Consider the following 23,086-nt stretch of genomic DNA (forward strand, 5'->3'; position numbering starts at 1 on the left):
TCTAAATTAAACTCTAACAGGCATCAGGAGACATCCCTTTACACAACTATGTTAAAAAAAAAATCCAGAGATTCCAACACTAGATCTTTCAAATAAATTGGTGCATATAGGAAGAAATTAGTCTGTAATAACACAGGAAGATATTTAAGCACTTAATACTGTATATTTGAATGTGTTGCATTTTGAAGCATTAATATTGTAACAAACATACAATTATAATTTACTGAATGGAATGTTATTTAGCATTTGGAGGCAGATTGGGTTAGGCTGAATAGGATCTGAGATGGAAAGAATGGCCTAAGGGGAAATCCTACCTTTTCATTTTGAAATACAAATACATAAATAAATATATATAAGCATACATACACATATAGGTATTTTAAAATACCCAGAAACATGAAGTCAGAGGCAAACCTCTCCACAGTAACAATCTTTTAAGTAAAATCATGTCATTTTTTTCTCTGAACATTCACATATAAAAGTTCACTATGAAGGAAAGAGTTCACTATGTTTACCGTAAGTGACCAGTTTTAGATGAACTTAGCTGTAGGAAAAAATAAAAGTTGAAAGCAACTAGCAAAAGATTATTCCAGATGGCATCTGTCATATTGTATTTAGGGTTATTTTAAAGAGATTACTGCCACTATGAAAACATTCCATTGACAGAGTTTTACTAGGCTGCATTTGAAACCCCGGCAAAACATACTACAAATATGGAAGTAAATGTGTATGTAGATTTTTATCTACATCTAAGTATACAAACCTACATGGATTAAAAGGTAAGAGTGAGATGAGTAACTTCAATATAAGTATAATATTTTAAACACCACACACACACTCTCTAAGCTTTAATTTAATTAAAGGTGAGGAATTTGCTACCAGCCTGATTATTAGAAAACTGCATAGTGAAGTGAAGATTCACTATGAAATTTTAATGCTACTTATTGAATAGTGGGTAAGGACACACCTCTTTTTGCATTTATTGTTTAATTGCTGGAGTCGGCAAACATTTATTTTTTCTTGCAATAGACAGAAATAAAAGAAAGGATGGGAGGATACCAAAATTTGACTATATTTAGCCAAGCTGGTTCTGGCATGATCATGGTTAATGTGCATGTGGTGTGCAGTGTGAGCTCAGCAGTTACTGGGCCAACTGTCTCAGTATTTCTGGGAATTCTGCCTATTCACAGTGCAGGGATTGTTCAATTGCTGCAAAATGTACAAAATGAATTTTACAAAAATGAATTGTAAGGAAGGCCCCATTACAACGATTTTACAGCAAAGATGTCAACATCAATTTTTCTTTCATGCATAGCTAATGATTAAAACAACATATTCCATTTGCCTAAGAATTTATTTCTTATTGGCACATCAAAATATTGAAATACAAAGTTATCTTTACTCTACCCTTATTACTCATTGCTGCTGAACCCACACCATTGTTCAAACCATGAAAAAATAAAGCAAACTTGGCAAGAAATACTTAAAACAAAGGCTCATCAATATTCTCCAATTTGTCAACATCTCAATTACAGCAATGGAAAAAATGTAAATTTCATGTGCTTTGAACACTAAGGGGTCTATTCTTCTGTCAGTGCACATGCGTAACTCCCATCACCATTAATGGGAATTACTCATACATATCAACACAAGGACGGGCCCCTCAAACTTGAAAGGAAAAGATGAATTAATAAGGGCTACTCGCTTCCTGTATCTTCCTCAGTTGAAAAAAGTCATTGTTCTTTAAGAGTTTTTCATACTTCATACAGTTCACCTTTATGAGAACTGTGCCTTCTGAAATAATGCATCTCCAGTGAAGCATTATTTATTAGCAAGTTTGATTTTTCACAGTCTGGATGTTTGAGCCTTTCTATCAGGAATTTCCTTTCTTACAGAAGGCAGCTCTCTCCCAATAAAACCATACCCTATCATTTTATAGGTAAAAATACAAAGGAATAAAAATGTGTTCTGAATCCTTATGATGAATATGCATACTAGCTTCAGCAGGCTTACCATACTTACAGAACTAGGAAAAAGAAGTTTTAGCATTAGCTTTTGGGTTAGCTTCCAAAGATTTAGCATAAACATGTTATTTTTTAATTGCTGCTAACATCAACATATCCCTCTCCTTTTTCTAACCACTGGAGTTTGGTTCTAAGATTTGTGTAGTGCCAGTAGAGTTTCTAATACTAGGATAGACATTTGGGCTTTATCTCCTAGTCTTGTAAACAAATTTGACTTGCATACTATTTTTATTATAAGATGGTATATACTGAATAGGAAATATACTACCTAATTTTTCCAACAAGCATCAGTCCAGAGAGTTAACCTGTGATGGATGCTTCACTTCAGTTAATATCTTAGTTGACTTTGTCCTGAACCAGAGCATGGAGTCTTTGCCAAAGAAAGCTATTGTGGACAGACATCAAGCTGGCACAGAAGTGCTTCTAAACTACTTTGAGATTTGCCCTAGAGAGTAGCCTCGGATATTATTTATAAAGGGGCAGATCATTCAGCACAAGTAGTTACATAAAAAAAAAAAACCAACAACCAAAAAAAAAAACCAAAACACAAAGCCAAAAAAGCCAGACAACAATGAATTACTCACTCACATGCATAAAGCAAAGTAGATGTGATACTCATTTATATTTTTACTGCTCCATAACCTATAAGAATTTTCTTATCTCTGGCTTCTTACTTATGATCAAGTTTGTCACCCCAGGTCTAATCCTAAAAAGATGCTGACCTTCCTGAAATATCCTGAGGGAAGACTTGGATGGATCAGGCCCTTTGAGTGAGTGAACTATGAATATGACAGATCAGGTATACAATCCTGGTATCATAAAATGTGAAACTGAAATTATTCCCTGGTGCTTTCCTGTAGACCACATGTTTTTAAACCTTAAAAAGATTTACTTCCCATTTTTCATGCATAATCTGCTGTATTCATTATTTGCAATATCCCATAAAGAAATTAAATAGGAATTAAAGTCTGGGACATCATATCCATCACTGTGGTACAAACTGATGCCAAATTCTAGAAGTCATTTAGCCTTTTATGTAAAGGCAGTGGCTGTTTTCACTTTGTTTCACAAAGAATAAAGAAAACACAATACCCCAGAAGACTTTCAGATGTGTTTTTTCCTCTCCAAAGAAAAGGGTGGATGATAAAGCTACACACACCTTTTAATCTTCCACTTAGAGTTTTTACACATATATTCTTTGGCAAAAACCCCAGGGTCTTCTCTTTCCCCTCCCCTTCTCTCACCCCCTTTCCTGCCATCTCCCCTGCTATAACTCAGCTAACCCAACAGAACCAGTCAGTTTTAAATTTCAGTTGGGACCCCGGTGACCTGTTAATGAATCTACAGAGAGGAGAAAAACTCACAGTGTTGAGTTATGCCTGGTGTTGCTAGCTGACTTGGAGTCAGAAATGCTTGAAGCGTTAACGTAATTGCAAGAATGTGAAAAATGAAGCGTTGGGCTCCTGAGCAAAGCGAAAGGTCAAAGCAAGCCCTACACAAAACAAGTCTCTGGAAGATGGCCTCATTAGACCATTAAATCAGCTTCTCCTTTTTCTCCTTTGTAAGATGTTTAGAGTGTTTTATTTTTATTATTGGATACATTTAACTCTTTCCAGGGCAGGCAGAAAGTTGATCAGACCTACTACATAATTACTAATCTTTAAAATAGTATTATACAGCATTGATTTGCATTTGTGGATCTGAACTGGGATAAAGTCAATAAATGCTTGGTGGATTACAGATCACTACTACTTTGGTTTGCCAGATGATCAATATGTTGTATAGCTTAGTTTTCTGTTGAACAAGTGAGGTGACATGCTAAGAACAACACAGACACTAACCACTAATAAAATTAGGATAATCTTTCAACATTTACTGCCTGAAGGCCCTTTACTTAACTCTTCCAATGCCAGCATGTTTCTAATAATACCAAACAGAGACTAGATTAACCCTTTTGGTGCCAAAGGGCAACCATGCAATGTAGAGAAGAGACTGTCCTCCATAAAGAGACAAAATGCCTATACATTTTTTACTTGGTTCAAACTGTAAGAATTATGGAAGGACTCTTCCAGGTAATAAATATCTCTACCTCATGCAGAGAAAGTCTGCAAAAAACAGTCATCACTCACCCAAATCCTTTCCATCTCCTCCGTCCCCAAAAGAAAATAAAAGAAAATAATAATTGAAAAAAAAAAATAATCACAGGATGCACATCGTAGACTTAAGGCAAAAGCAGAGACCCCTGGAAAGAGTGCTCTCAAAAGCCAGAAGAGACTGGTTCTAGGATGAATCAATCTCTGCTGCCACCAGGCATTAGTGGAGAAGACTGTAAGTTGCTAATGTAACCCAAGATTCTCTAATGAGCTCCCATTTCCAAGAAATCCTTTGGGGCAAGTGGAATACTTGAAGCAGCATTTGTGGAAGCTCTTGGCAAAACTGGAGGGAAACCAAGCTGACCCAAGTAAGTAACTGGACTGGAATAGCTCAAGAGGGCATCTGTCCTTCTTGGCATTGCCTGGGAACAGCTCACTGCCAGATCAGGAATCATAAGGCAAACTCTGCCCCCCTCAAGAAAGCCTAAGGAAAATTCAAGACAGACTTCACTCTCTTTAGTCTTTCCCAGGACTGAGAGGGGGAAGAGCAATCCAGAGCCATCTCCAATGGGAATTCTGCTGGTACTGCAGAATCATCTTTCAGCTGCCAGCAGCTGAATGGAATGGTGATTTGCCACTGGACGTCTGCTTCCCTTTAGAGGGCCCAGCTGAGCACAAAGGGAAACATACCAGCCATGTTTTACCCTGCTACACTGGACAGCACTAGTGACTGATTTGTTCCTCTTCTGCAGAAATGAATAACAGGTTTGTTGAAATCATATATATTAGCAGAAACCTGTTTCCAAAGGAAAGTTGGTGCAGTAATCATCAACTGCTTTTTCTAATGCTTAGCAATATTTCCCAAGCAACCTGAGTTACATGACAAGGGATCAGAGACTATGAAATGCAAGATCCCTGGATATTGATAAAAGGGATTTCTTTATATCAAGCACGGCTCAACAAAGGAAATTTTCCAATTTCTAAGGGATTCCTGGGGCAGAGGTATGAGGAAACTTCCTCCCTAGGGGTGGAATGAAGATGGCAGACCACTCGAAGGAATCATTTTTAAGCATGCAAATCATGTGCTACACCAAGCACTTTAGCTACACTATACCATGTAAACATTTGATCAACAGTAACACCTATGGCCAGCCAATAGGCATAACACCAATATGCTGTTTAGCAGTCAAGCTCTCCCTATCATTAATGGTTGAGGCTGCAGTGGTTCATGCTGGGTCTTGTACAGCTCCAATTTAATCCCATAGCAAAAAACCCTTGTGACTCATTTTGGAGTTGGATCACACCCTGTGCCATGGCCGCTTTCTATCAGCAATAAGATTACAAATGTATAAACAATTCTTACAAATAGGAGACAAACCCAAACCACTCTACCAGAAACAAACTTTGCAAGTTCCTAGAATCGCAACGGGTACAACACCAGATCATCAGACAGATGAGGGAAACTGGCTCTGTGCCAAGCAGTGGGCCACATAAGAGACATCAAATCACATATCTGTGATTCTAAGCATGGCAAATATAATGGTGGGAAGCAGTCTGCAGCATGAGAATAGTCAAAGCAGCTCTAGCCCTGAAGGCTTCTACCTTCTTCAGTTCTGGGATCCTGCAAGGCTAGTTGGATGTCAGCCCTGTAGTTGGCTCTGCTGGGCATGTGGGGGGAAAGACAGGCAAAATACTGCAGGTGAAGGAGAAACATCTCCTGGTGAGACCATATCATAAGACCTTATAGAGGTAATGTCTCTCGCACTAGCAGAAGCTTACCATGTTTACAAAGAAAACCAAGAATGGAGTCCACCTTAAATTTTGGACTTAAAAAAAAAAAAAGAAAAAAAGAAAAAATCAGCTCTTGAGTCAAGATCCAAGAATGACAGCAGGCCATCTTTACCCAACGTTTAGCACTGGAGGCTTGACTCTTACACCTTCTGGAGTCACTTATTCTTCTAATGAGCACATGTAAAACACTATCATAACAGAATGAGAGCCTTTGACACTCACTCAGCATGGATGCAGATGACCACACATAAGGTGCAATGCAGTAGGAAATAAAACAAAAAACCCTGAAATAATAATCAAACCTTCTGAACCCTGAGAAAGTTTCACTCTATATAGATATAGAAGAGGTTTTGCAGTTCAGGTATATCTCTATTTACCATTCAGAATTCAGATTTTCAGAATCAGGAAAAAATATGTACAAGCAAACATTTCAAGAAACATTTTTCTGTACAATTTGGGGCTTGCTTCTACTTTATATAATTTAGCAGCTTCATAACACCACATAGAAGTCCCTTTCCCAGAAAAAACTGCAGGTTAAACTCTTTAACCCATCTTTAACTCAAACAACTGCACCGCAGCTGGAGAGTATGTCTGTCATTATATTTACTTACACCACACAAAAATAAACTGTAGATAACCAAATTTGTAAAGGAATTGGCAGAACTAATCAATTGTTATTACAAAGCTTGTTTGAAGATTAGATATTTCACTTTGAAATAATAATAAAATGCAGCTAAGTGGGTTAGGAAAAGGAAATACCGTCTCCCTAACTTACAGCTGATTATACTGCAAGTCTGCCACTCCATGTTTACTCTAAGGCAGATGTACTGATATAATGAAAAAAGCTGGAGTTATTTTAGTCATGCCTACTTTGTGGAGGGAAAAAGTTTGACCTTTTACCTTGCTCGCTGCTGTTGTCTCCACTCTGGGAAGCGTGGCCCCCGCTGGAGGGCCCTGGTGTGCCTGCCGAGTGCGTTGAGGTTGCATCATCGTGGTCTCTCCAAGATGAAGGATTCTGGTGTCAGAGTGCCAAGGAATTTTTTCCACGGTTCCCATTCCAATAGCAAATGAAGAACAGAAAGCAAACCAGGAGAAGAGGGGAGGAAGGGGAAGAAAGTATACACATTAGCATTTGTGAAATGTGCCAAACACCTATACTATTTGCACAGTGTAATAATTCTTCAGCAAAGGCAAGCAGAGGAGATACAAAGATTTACTTGTTAACACATAAGACAGATTTTTTTTCTTTTTTAAACTTTCCACAGAGTTGTCTGGATTTAATTGTTTGAGTAGTACTGCATAACAATATTTCAGGAGAGACAAAAAACCTGTAAATACAGTTTCTCACTGAGCTCTACAGGGTAGTGGAGGGGCAGGGGAGGGAAGAGCATCTACCTACATAGTTTATGATACTAAGTGCTCTCATTAGGATCAGGATAGTTGGTATGCAAACTATCTCCCCACACTTTGTTTTTCCACACTGACTACAGCTGTGAGGGGAGAATAGGAGGGAAAATGTTTCAAGAAGTACAGGAGAACATGCATGGGAGAGGAGTGTGCCCTCATTCCCTAACCCCTCTGTCACCCATTTAAATGCTGGAAAAACTTCCAACAAGATCAAAGTTTTGAGGGGAAAAAGCAAGCTTTCTCTGAAAGACATTATATACCAGGAAAGAGGCTTCCTCACCCCCAGCCATCACCTTGATATGACACATTTCAAGAGACTTTCTAGATTTATCACTCTAACAGTTCACTTACAAGAATTGTCAAGAATAACCACCAGGTGATTATATAAAATAACATGTATAGTGATTTTTATGTAATTCTTTCCACATTACTATGCATAAAACACTACAAAAGGGAATGCAGAAGACAGACTTACAAAGTTTGCAAAACTTGGCTAAGAGCTGAACTACTGTACTTAAGTCACATAATTCATGTATACTTTCTAATTTATTGGGTATTGGCTTTCCCAGAGAGAGGAGCTGCTATTTAAAAGGATAAGTGAGGAAAACTTAATGTTACAGTTTAGTGCTACTTTGTTGAATGTATTCTCCTCCTGTCCTCCTCCCCTTTCCTGATCATTCCCAATACCCTGCTGTTGCTTAAAGGAAAACAGGAATTCTACTGTACAGGAAGAGCTTTATCAGCACCACATGAAGGCAGGCAAGAGATGGAATTTCCTCTGGCAGAAAAGGAGAGCAAGAACACATGAAACAGATCAGAGCAGGGGTTGGACCTGCATTACTTGTCACCTGTATGCAACAACTTAATTCAAGCACATTATAATAATTCAAATACAAAAAAACCAACAAATATCCCCTCAAAAAAAAAAAATGCTTCTTAAGTTTGATTGTGGTTTAAATCTGTGTTGTGAAATACCACTAGACTATTAAAGCATGAGGAGAAGCTGAAGGCAGCAAGTGACAAGTTGGATAAATTCTTTGAGCAGGACTCATTCTGACCTCAGCTACATCAATGTGTAGTAGGAATAAGTTCAACATAATCAACTGATTTACCCATTGTAAAATACAGTGTGTGATTGGGACCAAGTCCCAAAATCTATATTGAAACATCTCAAAGTAATCTTCTAGCACTGATTAGTACCACATGCTGTATAGCAACGCAGAATAGAACTGCCAAGTAACGGCTTGCTACAATACCCAGCAACATAAATCTGACAGGCCTGACCTGGTTCGCAGCAGAGACAAAGGAAAGAGCCCATGACTTCAAAAGGTTCCCAGTAAAGTCTCAGGTGACCAAAGGGTAAGAAGGATCCAAATCCCCTTCACCTTACAAAGATAGACACACACATACACCCACGTATGTGGTTCCGTGACAGGAAGACAGGAGTAAAATCAGAAGACAGGTCAGGATCTGAAATTTCCCTCACCTGTCAGCACAGCAGGTATCACAACAGCACTTATGGCACAAAATCACCACCCCCTCCAAAACCTAGAAGACTGATCTACTTTTCCTCTCAGAGAACTATAACAGGAAAAAATGCCACCAAACAATAGTATTTTATGTTCTTTGAGGTTATTGTGTTAATTTTCTCTAATGATTACTGTTATTCCCCACAATTTCATTAAAAAAAAAAACCACCAAGAAAATAAAACAAATAAAACCCCCACATTTTACCATCATTTTTCAGTCAGGTGAAGAGAAACACAAAAAGAAAGATGGGAACTCTTGAAAGTTGAGGCAGCCCAGATGTTATTAAAAAGAACAAAAAGTTGAAAATAAGGTTAGCAAAAAGTTCAGATGGAAATAAAATGCAAAAACTGTGCAAGTTTCTTTACAGCCTGGATTAAAACACAGTTGTGCCTATGAGCTTCTCTTTTTATCTCTGACTTAGGAAGCCACTCAAATAGCTTCAAGCTGAAGGCAAACAGCAGACAGGAGCTCTTCAGCCCTCCGCAGCCTCTTAGCGTCAGCTGTTTGCCGGATGGTAATCAGATAAAGAGCTAGAAGAAATACATTAAAAAGAAAAGAAACAATAGTGTAGCATGAGTTTAGCCCTCCAACAACATCGTGCTGGAACCTTCTTTTAGAAAACATAGTAATTGCAACATGTTCACCTAGGCTAAACTTTTCAGGGAACACAGTGAGTTATGCTAATTTTGTGTACTGAGGGCTCTCTTGCGCTGGCTGCTGTTGGAGCTCCTTATCACATGTATGAAAGTTACAATAATTAACTGGTAACAGCTCGGCTATGTTTTAAGGCAAATGCCATCCAAAACCTATCATACAATATTTCAAAAGCTAGACTGGCCTTTCTGTTTCAAAGCCGTAAAAATGTGGAAAGGATCACTGAATGAGACTTTCCACAGCTGAAAACACTTGCTGTCTCTACCAGGCTGAGTTGTTCTTGACCTCAGTTTGTAGATCCGATTTGAGAAAGAGAAACTGTATTGATTGAGAATTCAATGTATTTCTTGTGACACAGTTTTCTTGAGGAAGCATTTTGGCAAAATTTAGTTGAAGGACAGGAAATATAAGATAGGATACTTACTAAATGCAACAGTAGAATGTTGAAGGAATTTGAAAGGGAGAAAAATAGCTAGAGTTTAATACTATAAAAAATGACAAATAATTTTAGGGGTGGAGCTTACAGACTCATAAAAAGGCAGCACTCTTTTGCTTTGGACTAAAATCATTGTACAAGTCAGTGAACTGCTCTTTTTCTCTCCTAGACCATTTCCAACCTCACAGCCCTCAAAAAAAATTCTTTGACAAATGACTAATCATAAGTAGTTATTTCTTGCACATCTTCACCAGAAAAAAAAAAAAACCAACAAAAATAAAACAAAAACAAACAAAAAAAACCCGAATGGCACCTCTAAAGTGTGCTTCACTGGAAAACTTCATCAGTATTTTTGAGGTACATGAAGAGATCCTAGTCTAAAGCCCACTAATATTAGCTGCAATTTTTCTGTTAGTTCCAAAGAAATTTGTATGGAGTTATCATACGGAAAAAAAATTTTAAAAAGAAGGAAAAGAAGAAACTGAACAGATAGCTTTAGATAAATTACACAAACTGCCAGCATGGCTTCTTTTTTCTTCTTGCAAGTTTAGTAATATACTTTGCAGAAACACATTGAAGAGTATGGATGGTGTCTGCCAAAATGCAACTGCCTATTTTGTGTACGTGTGCATACTATAAAAATTTCACACATATATGACCTAAACTAATGCCAGATACCCTAGAAAGTGAACAGCACACATGTATCTATTCCCAGTAGTTTTAATAATTGGGAGCCAAATATGGTACTCCTCTTGCTCTTACCTAATTGTGTTAAAGAGCAGTGTTACTAGGAGAAAAGCAGTGAATACTGAGTAGAGCACAATAGAAGGAGATGGAAAATAGATACAAGAAGCTATGTCTCCAGGGGCAGTATTTTCTATTTGCTGGGCTACAGACTCACAGCTGATAATGCAAGTTGTAATTAATATAAAAGCAGGAGACAATATGGGGAAAGCTTGTACTAGCAGGGCCACAGGAGATCACTCCACTGCTATCCACTGTTTCTCATTTACACACACGGCCTTCCCTAGAAAACACAATTTTACCAGTGGTTTCTCCCTTGAAAGTTTAAAAAAAAAAATTGATTTAGCACCACCACTGAATTTTGCTAAAGCTAGAAAAGAGCAACAGAAAGGAAAAAAGGCATACAAAGCCAATCTGACACATTACTCTTTTGTTGATGCTGAAAATCTGCTGGAAACCAAAAGAGTTTTTAACTATTACAGGATTTCTTGAACAGAGATGTTGTAACAGAGAAATTTGATATAAGATGAGCTTCTGATAAATTGCAATTCTTACTTTGTATGTCCAAAATATCTGCTGGGCAAAGTCTGGCTAGCTTTTTGTGAGTGTATGTAGTCCTGCTAGGGCTGATTCTGATCTCATACTGCTTTTTATGGTGATATTAAAGACTCAATTAACCATAAGGAATCTGCTTCTTATTTATAACTGGGAAGCAAAATCAATCAGGCCAGCCGATACCCATGTGAGTAAGCTGAGCAGGATTTGACTTTCAGATTTTAACGGAAGTTTCAAGAATACAACTCTGACAGGATCAGGCCCCAATATAATTTTATCAGATGAAATTAACAAAATCATTAATCTTGAAAGAACAAACAAAACACAACTTGTTTTTATAAAAGAAACTACAATGGATATAAAGCTTATTGTTTCTAAAGGTGGTTGGACTCAAAGGTCTGGTAAATTAATTTTACAAACACAAAATTGAACTGAAGTACTTGATAGAGATGGCATTATCCCCCCGAAACACAATCCAAATCCTGCTCACCTTGCTCTTACAAGTAACACGTGTAAACACAGCGGAATGACTGACATGACTGATACCCCAAAAATCTGTATCTAGCCACAGCCATATATGAAAATACGATAGACTATGCAGGACACGGAAATCTATCACATGCATGCACTTGTGTTTCTGTGTGTGTATCTGCGTCTATGTTTCGTGCATGTACAGCTCAGGATGGTATCTTAGAGATCATGTCAAGTGCCTTTAAAAGTAAACTTACTACTCAAAGAAACTTTTAATAAGCAAATAAGACATGAAAAACTCTAATTTGACATAATATATATGTTTTCTAAAAAAGACTACTGTTATTACTAAGGTTTATTTTTCTACAAATGTTTACTTAATATGATTACTTTTTTGTACTAAAATTACACAATCGAAACAATAAAAAAGGCACTGCAATCTATCAGATATTTTTGTATATATGTACAAGTTTTAATTTTTGTGCCTTGATTTTGCATTTGAGGAAGTGTCAGGAGCAATTTTTGACCCTCCTAGAACATGGCAGTGTTCTGTAAAGCTGCGTGCTTTGTGTTTTCTAATTAAGATTGAAATCAGACATGTAATCCACCTGTCACCAAGGAACTGAGACTTGAAAAATCAGGGGGCTGTTGGGTTTTTTTAATTGTCCTTCTGTGTCATTCTGTGTAGCTACACTTCATCTAGACTGATAGAAAACTCAAACCAAAAAGGGAACACAGTCATCAAACAGAAAGTGAAAAACATTATTGGTTCATTTTGAGAGAACAGAGATTGAAATTAAAACACTCAAATTTGAGCTGTAGACTCAAATTTGAGACTTCAGCTGTTGACAGAAGTGTACCTCGGCCCATCAAAAAGCAGGAATGCACAACACTATCTACAGTCTTGGAAAGTTCCTGATGATCCTTGCCCCTTCAGAAAGCACAGGGCCTACCGCAGTGTCCTAAGTCTTAAGCCACATTGTAAGTTTGCCTTATTATTGTTGCAGCTAGCTACTTAGTTTTCCTTCTGACACACTACAGACAGAAAGGGCATCTTTGGGATCTAATCTGGTGTTTCTCAAAACTCCCACTGAAGTCCACAAAAGCGTGGCACACCTGGAGATTCTAGCATCAGGCTCCCAAATTACTGCTTCATTACTCAGTGAAACCTTACCTAGCGATTTCATTATATTACTGGAACAGATATGTACTACACTATTTTTACTTTTTCTTATCTGCAAAATGCCAGGAATTTGCACAGACCATTCTTTGAGGAGAAATATTAAAGAAATGTTAAGTTGTCTGGATATCCAAAAGTACTAAATAAGTATCTCCTCATGTGAGAGCTGAAAGGTTTAATACTCAGACTAATCTTTCTCTTCTATAGCTAAGACGCTGGATTTCTAATCTGTCAAGTCTTTTTTTTTTTTTAAAGAGATGTATGTATATTTCTATCCATTTTAATTATACTTTAGGAATTATGATCCGTATGTTATTATCTCTGAGCTACAAATTGACTAAAACATATAAACAAATATCAAAAAGACTGAGGCCCTGGTCCTGTTCCCACGAAAGCTGGTGGAAGGGGAGCCATAAATTTCTATGGGAGAATTACTAGGCTTCAAAACAGGTTTCTGCTAAAGGAACAATTGTATGACACCAGGTGAGGCCAGCTACAAAACAAATGTAATTAAAGTACAAAATGTTATCATATGTTCAAAAAAAGTTTTAAAATCTCCAAATGTTATGAGCATTGTGTTTTTCTGATTTGAATAGCTTGAAATGAGAAAAAAAAATCTGTCAACAGTCTCATCAGAAATTTTAGGCTGAACACAGAATTCAGGATAGGGCCCAATATGTTTCTTTGAACAATAACAAATTGTCTGTGCTGGGAAACCAGACTTGAACTGCAGCTGCAAAGGGTTTTTTCTCTATTTTCTTATCTTTTTTTTCCCCTAACTAATCTGGTTCAGCCAGGGCATAGCTATGATTACCTTCTTCCCATCTACAGCTAATACCTCAGAGCAATAAAAAAAACCAAGTGTGTTAAAAATTCAAACACTAATTATGGGCTGTTATATTTACTAAACACAGCAGAATAATAACAAAAGTTTCAGCTTCTTGTGGCCAGCACTGCACTGTTTGATCTACCAAGTCCCTGGACCCTTTACACTAACTACATTACATAACAGTTAATAGCGCACTAAAATAAAATTCAATAAACACATTTATTACCAAACATGTACAGCACAGCCGCTTACAGCTGTCTCCTTTTTTCAGCACAGGTGTATCTCTGAAGAGTTTATTCCTTTGTTGTTTTTGGGTTTGGTTTCCAATTAAGTTATATAAATAGCAGAGCAATAGATTTTGAAAGGGGAAGCATGCAATATTTGAGTACCCCATTTAAAGTCTTATGGTAAATATTGGCTAATCCTACAATTCTTTCCGTTACTTTCCTTCATGTCTGTTTTAAGGTCTAGAAAAACAATAAAGCTGAGAGCTGCCTTAGTTCCTAATTCAGCACTGCCACTGTCACTACTATCACTCCTCATATTCACATTAAACACACAGAGGGTAGCTTTACACCATTTAATAACAATAGAGGGGTATGAATTTTTGGGGTGTCAAACAGCTGTCACAAACTGTCACCTCCACAAGAGAAACCTTGGCACACAACAAATTAACCTACACTTCTTTTGGGCTATCATTATTCATAGCCAATCAGTTGAAATGTTCCTAGTATTTCATGTGCAAATAAAACCATGAGGGGAAGACCCGTGGATCAGAATAGTGGGCCAATACATAAAACAGAGGAAACAACATGCTGTCTCTGTCCTTCTGAAGTGGCTCATCATCACCCCTGCACCAACTTTCACCAAATGAGATCTAGCCTAAGGCTATATATTAAATATGCATATCAAGGCAAATGAAAAAAAATAAACCTGGAGAGCCAAATTGGACAAATTTGCATGCTTGAACTGCTGCATTTTCAGGTAGATGCTCAAAAATGATAGCTCATTTTTAATAGACTTGCATGTTTTTATTAGCCATTTTTTTAAAGCTTCTACTTTTCTATGAATAAAAGTGCATTTCTTTCTACTGGAACCTTGCAAATATAAAACATGGTAGTTTGACTAAGCTATAAAAAGGTGTTAAAGTTTTGTCAGGAAAACAAGCTAATATACAAAAAAAAAAAATCCAATAAGGAGACACATTTCCCAAAACGCATGAATAAAATGTAACTATGTGATACAACTCTTCATTTCCCAGTTGGTGTTCTGGTTGCACAAATTATTGCTTCCTTTCAAAACAAATAGCAGGGGGCTAAAGTAAAAACGTTATAGCTCAAATCTCCAGGAAATAAAAGGCTTTAAATTATAATACCCAATGAAGTGGTAAACCCTAACGGGTGCAAGATAAATAGGTTGTCATATTTATTTGAGTTTGTTTTTGGGGCCACAAAAGCAAGAGGAGATTCTTCTAGGGAAGATAATAGTTACCAAATTATCAAAATGCTAACCCCCTCCACTCCTGTCCTATCATTGTGTGTGAATTTAAATATTATAATGGAGCACTGCAAATTGGCTTGAGCATTTGCCATCTGCCAGAACCCTAAACAGGCTAGTTTATCTAATCTCTTCAGTATAAACATAAGCATGCTCCATTTCTACACTTCCACTTGAAACACACTCTTGTAAAGAAACTGCACTGGAGAAACACGTTGTTGGGTTTTTTCCTGTTTCTCTAAATTTTACACAGTGACTCACTATCTTTCAGGTTGCCACTCATTTCAATTTCTTTTCTAGTACTCTCCCAGAATACTTATGCCCACGAATTTAGGGTTGTAAAATGCCATGAAACAAATATTTTTGAAATTGTGTCATGCCTCATGGAGTTTATTACCTACATGTGAGTTAGCCGATAAGCAGAGAAACTTTAAGGAAGCTCTGCATATATTTTTTTCTCTCAAAATAATAGATTTAAAATGTAAAACATAGCACAAACCTTGTCATGCAATGTTTACTGAATACAAATGAGAAAATGAAAGCTAAGGCTTGAGTCCAAAAATATTTCCCATAACTAAGCCATGCCAGAAGGGGGACATTTAGAAGAATTTATTATTATTTTATCTCCCAATTCAGCTTCAGTCCAGGTCTAATGTAATTACCAAATACACACAAAAACAACATGTTTTCAAAGGAAACAAAAGCTCCTAGAAAGCTCATTCTCCCTGGGCTTCCAGCTACTCTTCTTAACACACTGGGAAATAAAGGCAGGCGCCTGTGCAGAAAGCATGGTTAACTTCACACTGGGTGTTAAATTAATATTTCAACTGCTAAAATATTAGACTCTATCATTTAGATTATTAGTTCAATTGAATCTAAAACTGTATAAACCTCTTTGCCCCCCAGGGATGCGTTCCTATAAATAAAGTGGAGTTCACACCCACTCTTTTTAACCAAAGCTATTCCTTCCCTTTTCTGCAGTACCAGCTGCAATCTTTCCCTTCACATCCCAAAGTCTCTCTGCATCTACATCTTTTGAAGGATCACAAGAGTCGCTCCAAAACCCGGAAAAACAAAGGCACTCTCCTCACCACACGCACCAATGTTCAGTCCTACACCCATTACACTAATTCACCAACTCTTAAAGTGTTAAAAATCAACCGCTAACCTACGGTTACTCAATCATCATTCTCTCCAACTTTCTGTAATACATTGTTAATAATTGCTTCATCAAGGTTACTGTCTTTTATTATGAAGATGCTTCAGGCGTTTGGCAGTAAGTCCATATTCTGACAATAAGTTGCTATAAAGCAAAAGCATTGGAAACTCTAATGTGCTAACCTCTTTTTTTTTAATGCAGTGTAGTATTGCCAATAATTCTCATCACTTGTCATCCCCACGAGAGGGGAGGGGGGAGCAAATCACCAAACTTTCTTCCTAACTTTCTTGTCTGTGTTTCCTTACATTGATGCATTGATTACAAAGTTGGCAAAAGCAGGAGAAAGCACCGATCCCCACATCAAACCGACAGTTCGCTAGCTCTCCAAGCCGCCCAGACCAGGAAACTTTACAAACCATTGCAAACTCGATGCTTTACAGATGAAAACTGAAGGAATCTTTTGCATTTCTACAACTTTACAAAGGGAGAGGGAAGGAAGTGTGAAGATGGGATTCGAGCTTGCAAGAGGTTAAGGTAGTAATAATACTAATAGACAACACCAGCAAAGCAAGGAAATCAGGAACAGGTCCTCTAAGTAGCCTAAAGATTTTAAAAGTGTCATAAAGAAAATAGAAGGACTTACATGATCGGCTAAATTTGTGGAAGATCCTGAGAGTTCTTCATGGTCTGATTTGGAGCTGCCATCCCTTTCATCAATAACAAGGTCTATTGGCATTTTTCCTTTCAAACAACTAATGTACCGATGGCAGAAGTTATCACACAATTCATGAACCTGAAAAGAATAACAAGAATAACAGAATCAATAATGGCAAAATACTGTATTTCAACTTTCTTTTTTTTTTTTTTTTGGAGCAAGAACAGCCCTCTGATCTACTCCACAAGTAACTCTAATTAAGGGGGACAATAGTTGAAGGCAAGGAAACAATAGAGAAATTGTTGCAGCACATATTATTCTCTAGAGACTTGCCGCAGCAACAAGTTAGAGAGAGAGAGATAGTGGGCTCGGACTTGTGTGCTGAAGAAAATCGGATTTGGTGATAACATCGGAACACTGGGGGCTGAACCCAGGTGGTATCCCCGGAGCATACACAACCCAGACAGGTACAACTAGACACTCGGGACGGGATCAATTTAAACCGGGGCTAAAAAAGAGGTCTAAATGGCCGGGAGCAGTAAAACGAAGCTACTTGCTGAGGTTGTGGGAAGAGCCAGTCTCGTCCCAGGGCACAGCCCCTGCCCACGCCTCGCAGGGGCCCCTGCCTCTTCCAAACATTTAGTGCTTGCTTGGGGTTAATGTGCCTGACAGAGCTGGAGAGGGGAACGAGTGCTTTCATTTCTTTTTGTTAAACATAATATTTCTGAGTGGGAAAGTGAGGAAAGCCGTAAGGATTAAAGGGGTTTAATATTTAATATTAGTAAATATTGAAATTACACACGCTCAAAAAGGGAAAAAAACGGTCTGGGCATGTCTGTCGGTGTCACATGCTCTGATGGCACAGGTTACAGTGTCACACTGCATTACCCCTATCTTCTCTGGCCATGTTTACAAGTCAGCCCAAACAGTCGGGAGGAAGGGAGCCGGGAGGGGGGGGCGGGCGGGGCGGAGGGAGAGAGGGGGCAGGGAATGGCGTTCCCCCCCGCCCACCTCCGTGGCTCTTACCTTTTCTAATTCCAAAAGATGAAACCTTAGTACTTGTATTGCTTGGATCATCTGCAAGAAAGTTTTGAGCAAGGGGTTACGTGGGAGACAGGAGCACAGGGGCTGGGCAGAGCCCGAGTGGAAAAGGGGGAGAAGGGGATTGTCAGGGCGCGCGGTCATTATCCAGGATTTTAGCTCATTGGTCACGCTTCAACAGTTTTGATCAACTTTAACCTAAACACTTGATTTTTATCATATTTATTCCAGGAGCGGTGATTAGTGCTCTATTACCGCGATCTTGGAGAAAACCTCTTCCTCTACTCGTTCCCCTCTCAGCACCCCGGCCCTCATCCCTGAGGGTCCCCAGAGAAGTCAAATACACGCTCCCACCCCCATCCCCGCCCGCAGGAGAAAGGGGGGTGACTGTGTGTTTGAATAGTTTGGCATCTTCTCTACAAGCGGATTTAGGCACTTTGAATATTGAAATCGTTCACATTAGCAAAAGAATTACATTAGAAATCTCCAGCTCTCTCTTCTTAAGCAGTTACTTCCTTCACTTTAGCCTCCTGTGGCTTTCAAACTCAGCTTTGCAATGCATCGGGGCTTGAGACTTTGCTCTGACTGGCCTTAAGAGTAAAGCTCTTTGAAGCCCCTTGAAGGCAACTTGCCGACCGGCCGGCGCCCCTCTCCATGCCGGTGCAGCCCGGTGCCCGGACCGGCAGCCGCTGCCCCGCCGCACCGCTCGGCCCGGTCCCGGGCGGAGGAGGGCGCTTGCCGGCAGCTGGCGGAGGGGTCGGGGAAGGGCGAGAGGGGAGTGGGTGGAAGGGGGAGCAGGCCTTACCCAAATTGTCCAACTCTGGATTTGAAGAAAAAAGTGGTTTTTCGGCGCGGACCTGCAAGAAGAAGGAAAACCGGCGTGAACTACAGCTTCTGTCTTTAGCCCCGTAAACGGATCGCCCGAAGGGGGAAAATCCCTTTGACAAAACCGGCCGGTACCAAAATCCGGCTGAACGCCCTGGGCCACCGAGCTATGGAGAGGAGCCCGCTCCGCTCCTGCCGGCCCGGCACTGAGCCGGCCGCCGTCCCACGGGAGCCTTCTCCTTTGGTTCCCCTGCCTGCCTCCCGCTCTCTCTGCCTCCAAAACTCGGCCACAGCTACCTTTCCCTATCACTAATACAGGAGGGCAAGGACCGGGAGTCCCAGCCCGGCAGCGTGAAGGGGCTGCCGGCCGAGGCGGGGGTCAGGGCCAGCCGGGCCACCAGAGCGCACCCCCGCCCCGCCGGAGAGGGGCGCCGGGGGGGGGGGGCAAAGGGAGGCTGCCCCTGCCAGCACCGGCCGTGCGGGTCGAGGCGCTGAGGAGGCGGCGGGAGAGCTGGTGAGGGTCGCGGGCGGGGGGAAAGGTGCCAGACCTGTTTAGCGAAGACGGCGATGTCCTCGTTGAAGGAGTCGGAGGAGCAGACGTCCCCGCCGGCCACGCCGGGCTCCCGGGGCGTGCAGGTCGCCAGCTCGCACTTCTCAAAGACCAGAGCTAAGAGGGGGAACAACGGGTGCCTACCGGGCAGTGGCACACAAAGAGAGGGGAGGGGGTGGGGAAGAGGGGGAAAGAAGAGCTGTAATCAACAAGTTTTTTTTTTGTTGTTTTTTTTTTTTTTTTTAATGCACGGACACACAGAGACGGACACACGGGCACAGCCACACTCTGCAGTCTCGCAGTAATGCTCCGGGCAGAGCAGTGGAGAACCACATTTTGAAATAAAAATGCTGGGTTTGGTGGTGAGCTGGCTGTTGTTGCTTTGTTTGTTTGGGTTTGTTTTTTTTTTTTAATTTTGAAATTGCAATGCCCGAACCACATCCCCCGTGCAGTCCTCACCGACGAGGACAAAAGTGACCTCCCTAAACGCACAAGGCACCGAACGTGCTAAGCAGCAGCTCAGCTGAGAATGTTACACTTTTGCCACAGCTTAAAATACCGCAAAACCTGGAAGATCCCATCCCTACCCTCCAGCTATGACCTAAAACGAGAGCACAGCTAGGCAAACTGCAAACTACTTAATACGTAATTTTATTTTTCAAGGGGCCTGCTAGCAAAAATGTGGTGAAGTTTCCTGGCTTAGGAAGCACACCCAAGTAAAATACCATCTGTCCAGATAAGTGAGCTGGGGAGGGGGTGGAGGAAGGGAGCACTTCGCGAAATATTTTCCCATAGTTGGTGTAGTCAGAAAAAAAAAAAAAAATTATCTGCGTGCTAAGTAGTAAGCATGCATTTGTTTCTTTTCCCCTTTGGTGTCTGATCAAGGCCCCACACTCTGTCATAGATGTTACTAGCTCTCCTTTTAGGATCAGTTAGTATTTTTTCCAAAAGGCACTGAAGGGAAACGGTGTCATTCCCTCCAAGCAAAGCCCTGGTGAAGGCTTGAGTTTTGCTGGGTATAGGTTTCTTTTTCCTCGTGTTCTTTCTTTCTTAAATAGAGAATTCAGCTCATTGCCCCCAATGTATTTATGTCTTCTGTCTCTGGGAAGAGCTGTTTGCAAGAAGTGAATCCCTTTTATTCTTACTACCTTCCGCGATGTGAATAGCTCTTTATTTACAAAGTTGGAAGAGTGGTATTATGGCACAGAGGAGAACACCAGAACAACACTTCTCCAACTAAAATCCAGAGCAATGAGAGACGTCTCTAACTCCTAAGTGGGGCCTTTCCAAGAAAGGAAAAAAACCCCACGGGTAAGAAAAGCCCCCCCCTCCCCCAAACACAAAAGAGAAAAAATCCGAATAAATAAAGAAAAATGGAAGGACAAGGCAACACTACCTCTCTCCAACCCATCCTCTCTCCCCAAGAGGTCTGTTTTCCAACACCCGTTTCCCGTGGGTGCTGGCACCTCAGCTGAGTCAGGCTGGGATCGCCCTCGTCCCGGGATCGCCCTCGTCCCGAGATCGCCGGCCACGGCAGTGCCACCGCGCGGGTCTCCCTCCGGAGCGGGCGGCTGGGGGTTGCCCGGCCGCCGCCTTCCCCCGGACCCTCCGGGCTCCCCCGCCCCACTGCGCTCCGGGCCCGGCTGCCGCTGCCGCCGCGGCCCCGCGGGAGCCCCCGCCGCCCGCCTGCCCCGCTCCTGCCCCGGCCGCTCCGCGGGCACCAGCTCTGCGGAGCCGGGCCCTGGCGCCGGGCGGCCCGGCGGCACCTACCCGTAGATCGCATCCTTGTCCCGCTTCAGAGCGTCGTTGCGGAGCCCATGCTGGCCGGCATGACATTGGGGTGCGGGGCGTGGGCGCCGTAGTGCTGTCCGGCGTGGAGCGGCGGCCCATGGTTGAGGTGATGCACCGGGGGGATCGGCCGGGGGCGTGGGGGTCCCCGTACATGGACGCCGGCACCCCTACTCCGTCCATCCCGCCGTAGTGGGGCAGCTCATCGTACTGTCAAAAAACGGGCCGGAAGAGAAGAAAGAAAAAGAAAAAGAAGAAGAGAGGGGGGAATAAAAAAACAAACAAACAACAACAAAAGTCAGAAGAGAGTAAAGCACCCGGACAGACACAAACAGAGCAAAACAAAACAAGAACAGCCACAACAGAGAGAGAAATGCTCAAAATGAAATCAGCTGGGACCGGGAGCAGGGGCTGGAGGGGTTGAGGGAGGAGTGGGGGTGCAAGGAGAGGTAAAAGGGGAAAGTGTGTATGCCTGTCTGCGTGTGTGGGGGAAGATGGTCCTCTTCAGCACGGGCAGGAGAAACCCTAACAAGGAAACGGGGATGAAAAGGAAGGAAACGGAGGAGAGAAACTAGAGTTACTCTGCATTAGAAAAGAATAAAAAAAATAAACAAGCAGAATCAAAAGCAACTAGATAAATAAGTCAACACTAGAAAGGAGAGAGGAAAGGTAGGGTGCATCCGGAGGAGGGGGGGAGATAAAGGGGGAAATAATCTGAAAGTTACCAGAAACATTATTTAGTAGCAATTCCCCTTGTCCTTGTCAAAGCCAGAGACCAAAAAAAAAAAAAAAAAACCAAAAAAAAAAAACCAAAAAAAAACCCAAACAAACAAAAAAAGAAGCAGCTATATGTGTATACATATATATACATTCGTATATACACACACACACATATGTATTTCTTAGTCTTTGCTGGGCAGCAGCAGTAGCGGCGGCGGCAGCAGCAGCAGCAGCAGCAGCAAGCTTTCCCCTGTGAAACCCGTGCTACTGAGCAGGCAGAGAGCAGGGAAATCGCACTGCTGGGGAAAAAGCTAGAGAGGAAAAAGCGTGGAACAATTGCAGGGAGACACACACAGAGACACTCATGCACACACACAAAAAGCCAGTGAATAATTTTTGCTGCTATTTTTTAATAGTGGCCGCCATCATCAGCAGCAACAGAGGAGAGCAAATCGGACAGGCCCCTCTTAAGAGAGGATTTATATATAGGTAAGTGTTGGAGATTTAAACCTACCCTTTGCGCCATCAGTCTGCGCTCCAATAAACTCCTGGATGTGTCGTATATTTAATATCCCAGTCCAGCAAAGAAAGTGATTTAGAGTGAAGAAGATTCCTTTTTTTTTTTTTGCAACCCACTTATAGACTTCTCCTATCCTCCAATATGGGTAAATAATAATAATAACAACAACAATAGCAACAACAATATATAAAAAACAGTCAAGAACCACGATGAGTTTCTGTGTTTTCTTCTTTTTTTCTGTCTCTTTCTCTTTCCTTTTTCTCTCTCTCTTTTTCCTTTTTTCTTTCTCTACGCAAAAAAAAAAAAAAAAAAAAAAAAAAAAAAATTGTCAAGCCCCCAAACTGAAGGTTACGATCGGCCCGTCAGCAACCCACATGTAACCAAACTGTCGTGTCTCATGGCTTTTTGCCACTCCAGCTGTCAATCAAAGCCAGGGAATGTCAAGGTAGTGAATGAATGATGGTTGATGATGATGAAGAAGAGAGGAGGAATCTTTTTAACCCCGGTTTCTTCTTCCAGTAACTCCGTGCTCGGGTTTTGCCTTTTAGGATCGCTTATAGGGTTGTTGGTTTTGGTTTTGGTTTTTTTTTTTTTAAAGTACTGTGAAGGGGGGTGGG

The 23,086-nt window shown here is 40.9% G+C and overlaps 1 protein-coding gene across 1 annotated transcript in view; it reads right to left on the bottom strand.

The window, feature by feature from the left end:
• MEIS2 (Meis homeobox 2) overlaps window positions 1–22,757 on the bottom strand; it is a 172,765-nt gene extending 150,008 nt beyond the window's left edge. Inside the window, 9 exon segments of the mRNA XM_039552327.1 lie at window positions 6,809–6,923; window positions 17,014–17,163; window positions 18,052–18,102; window positions 18,873–18,923; window positions 19,440–19,581; window positions 21,212–21,251; window positions 21,254–21,367; window positions 21,370–21,439; window positions 22,464–22,757. Coding sequence (XP_039408261.1) covers window positions 6,809–6,923; window positions 17,014–17,163; window positions 18,052–18,102; window positions 18,873–18,923; window positions 19,440–19,581; window positions 21,212–21,251; window positions 21,254–21,367; window positions 21,370–21,439; window positions 22,464–22,475 — 745 coding nt within the window. The 5' untranslated portion in view covers window positions 22,476–22,757.
• Window positions 22,758–23,086: the final 329 nt, after the last annotated feature.

Source organism: Corvus cornix, chromosome 5, assembly GCF_000738735.6.
Source record: "Corvus cornix cornix isolate S_Up_H32 chromosome 5, ASM73873v5, whole genome shotgun sequence".
Lineage (NCBI taxonomy): Eukaryota > Metazoa > Chordata > Aves > Passeriformes > Corvidae > Corvus > Corvus cornix.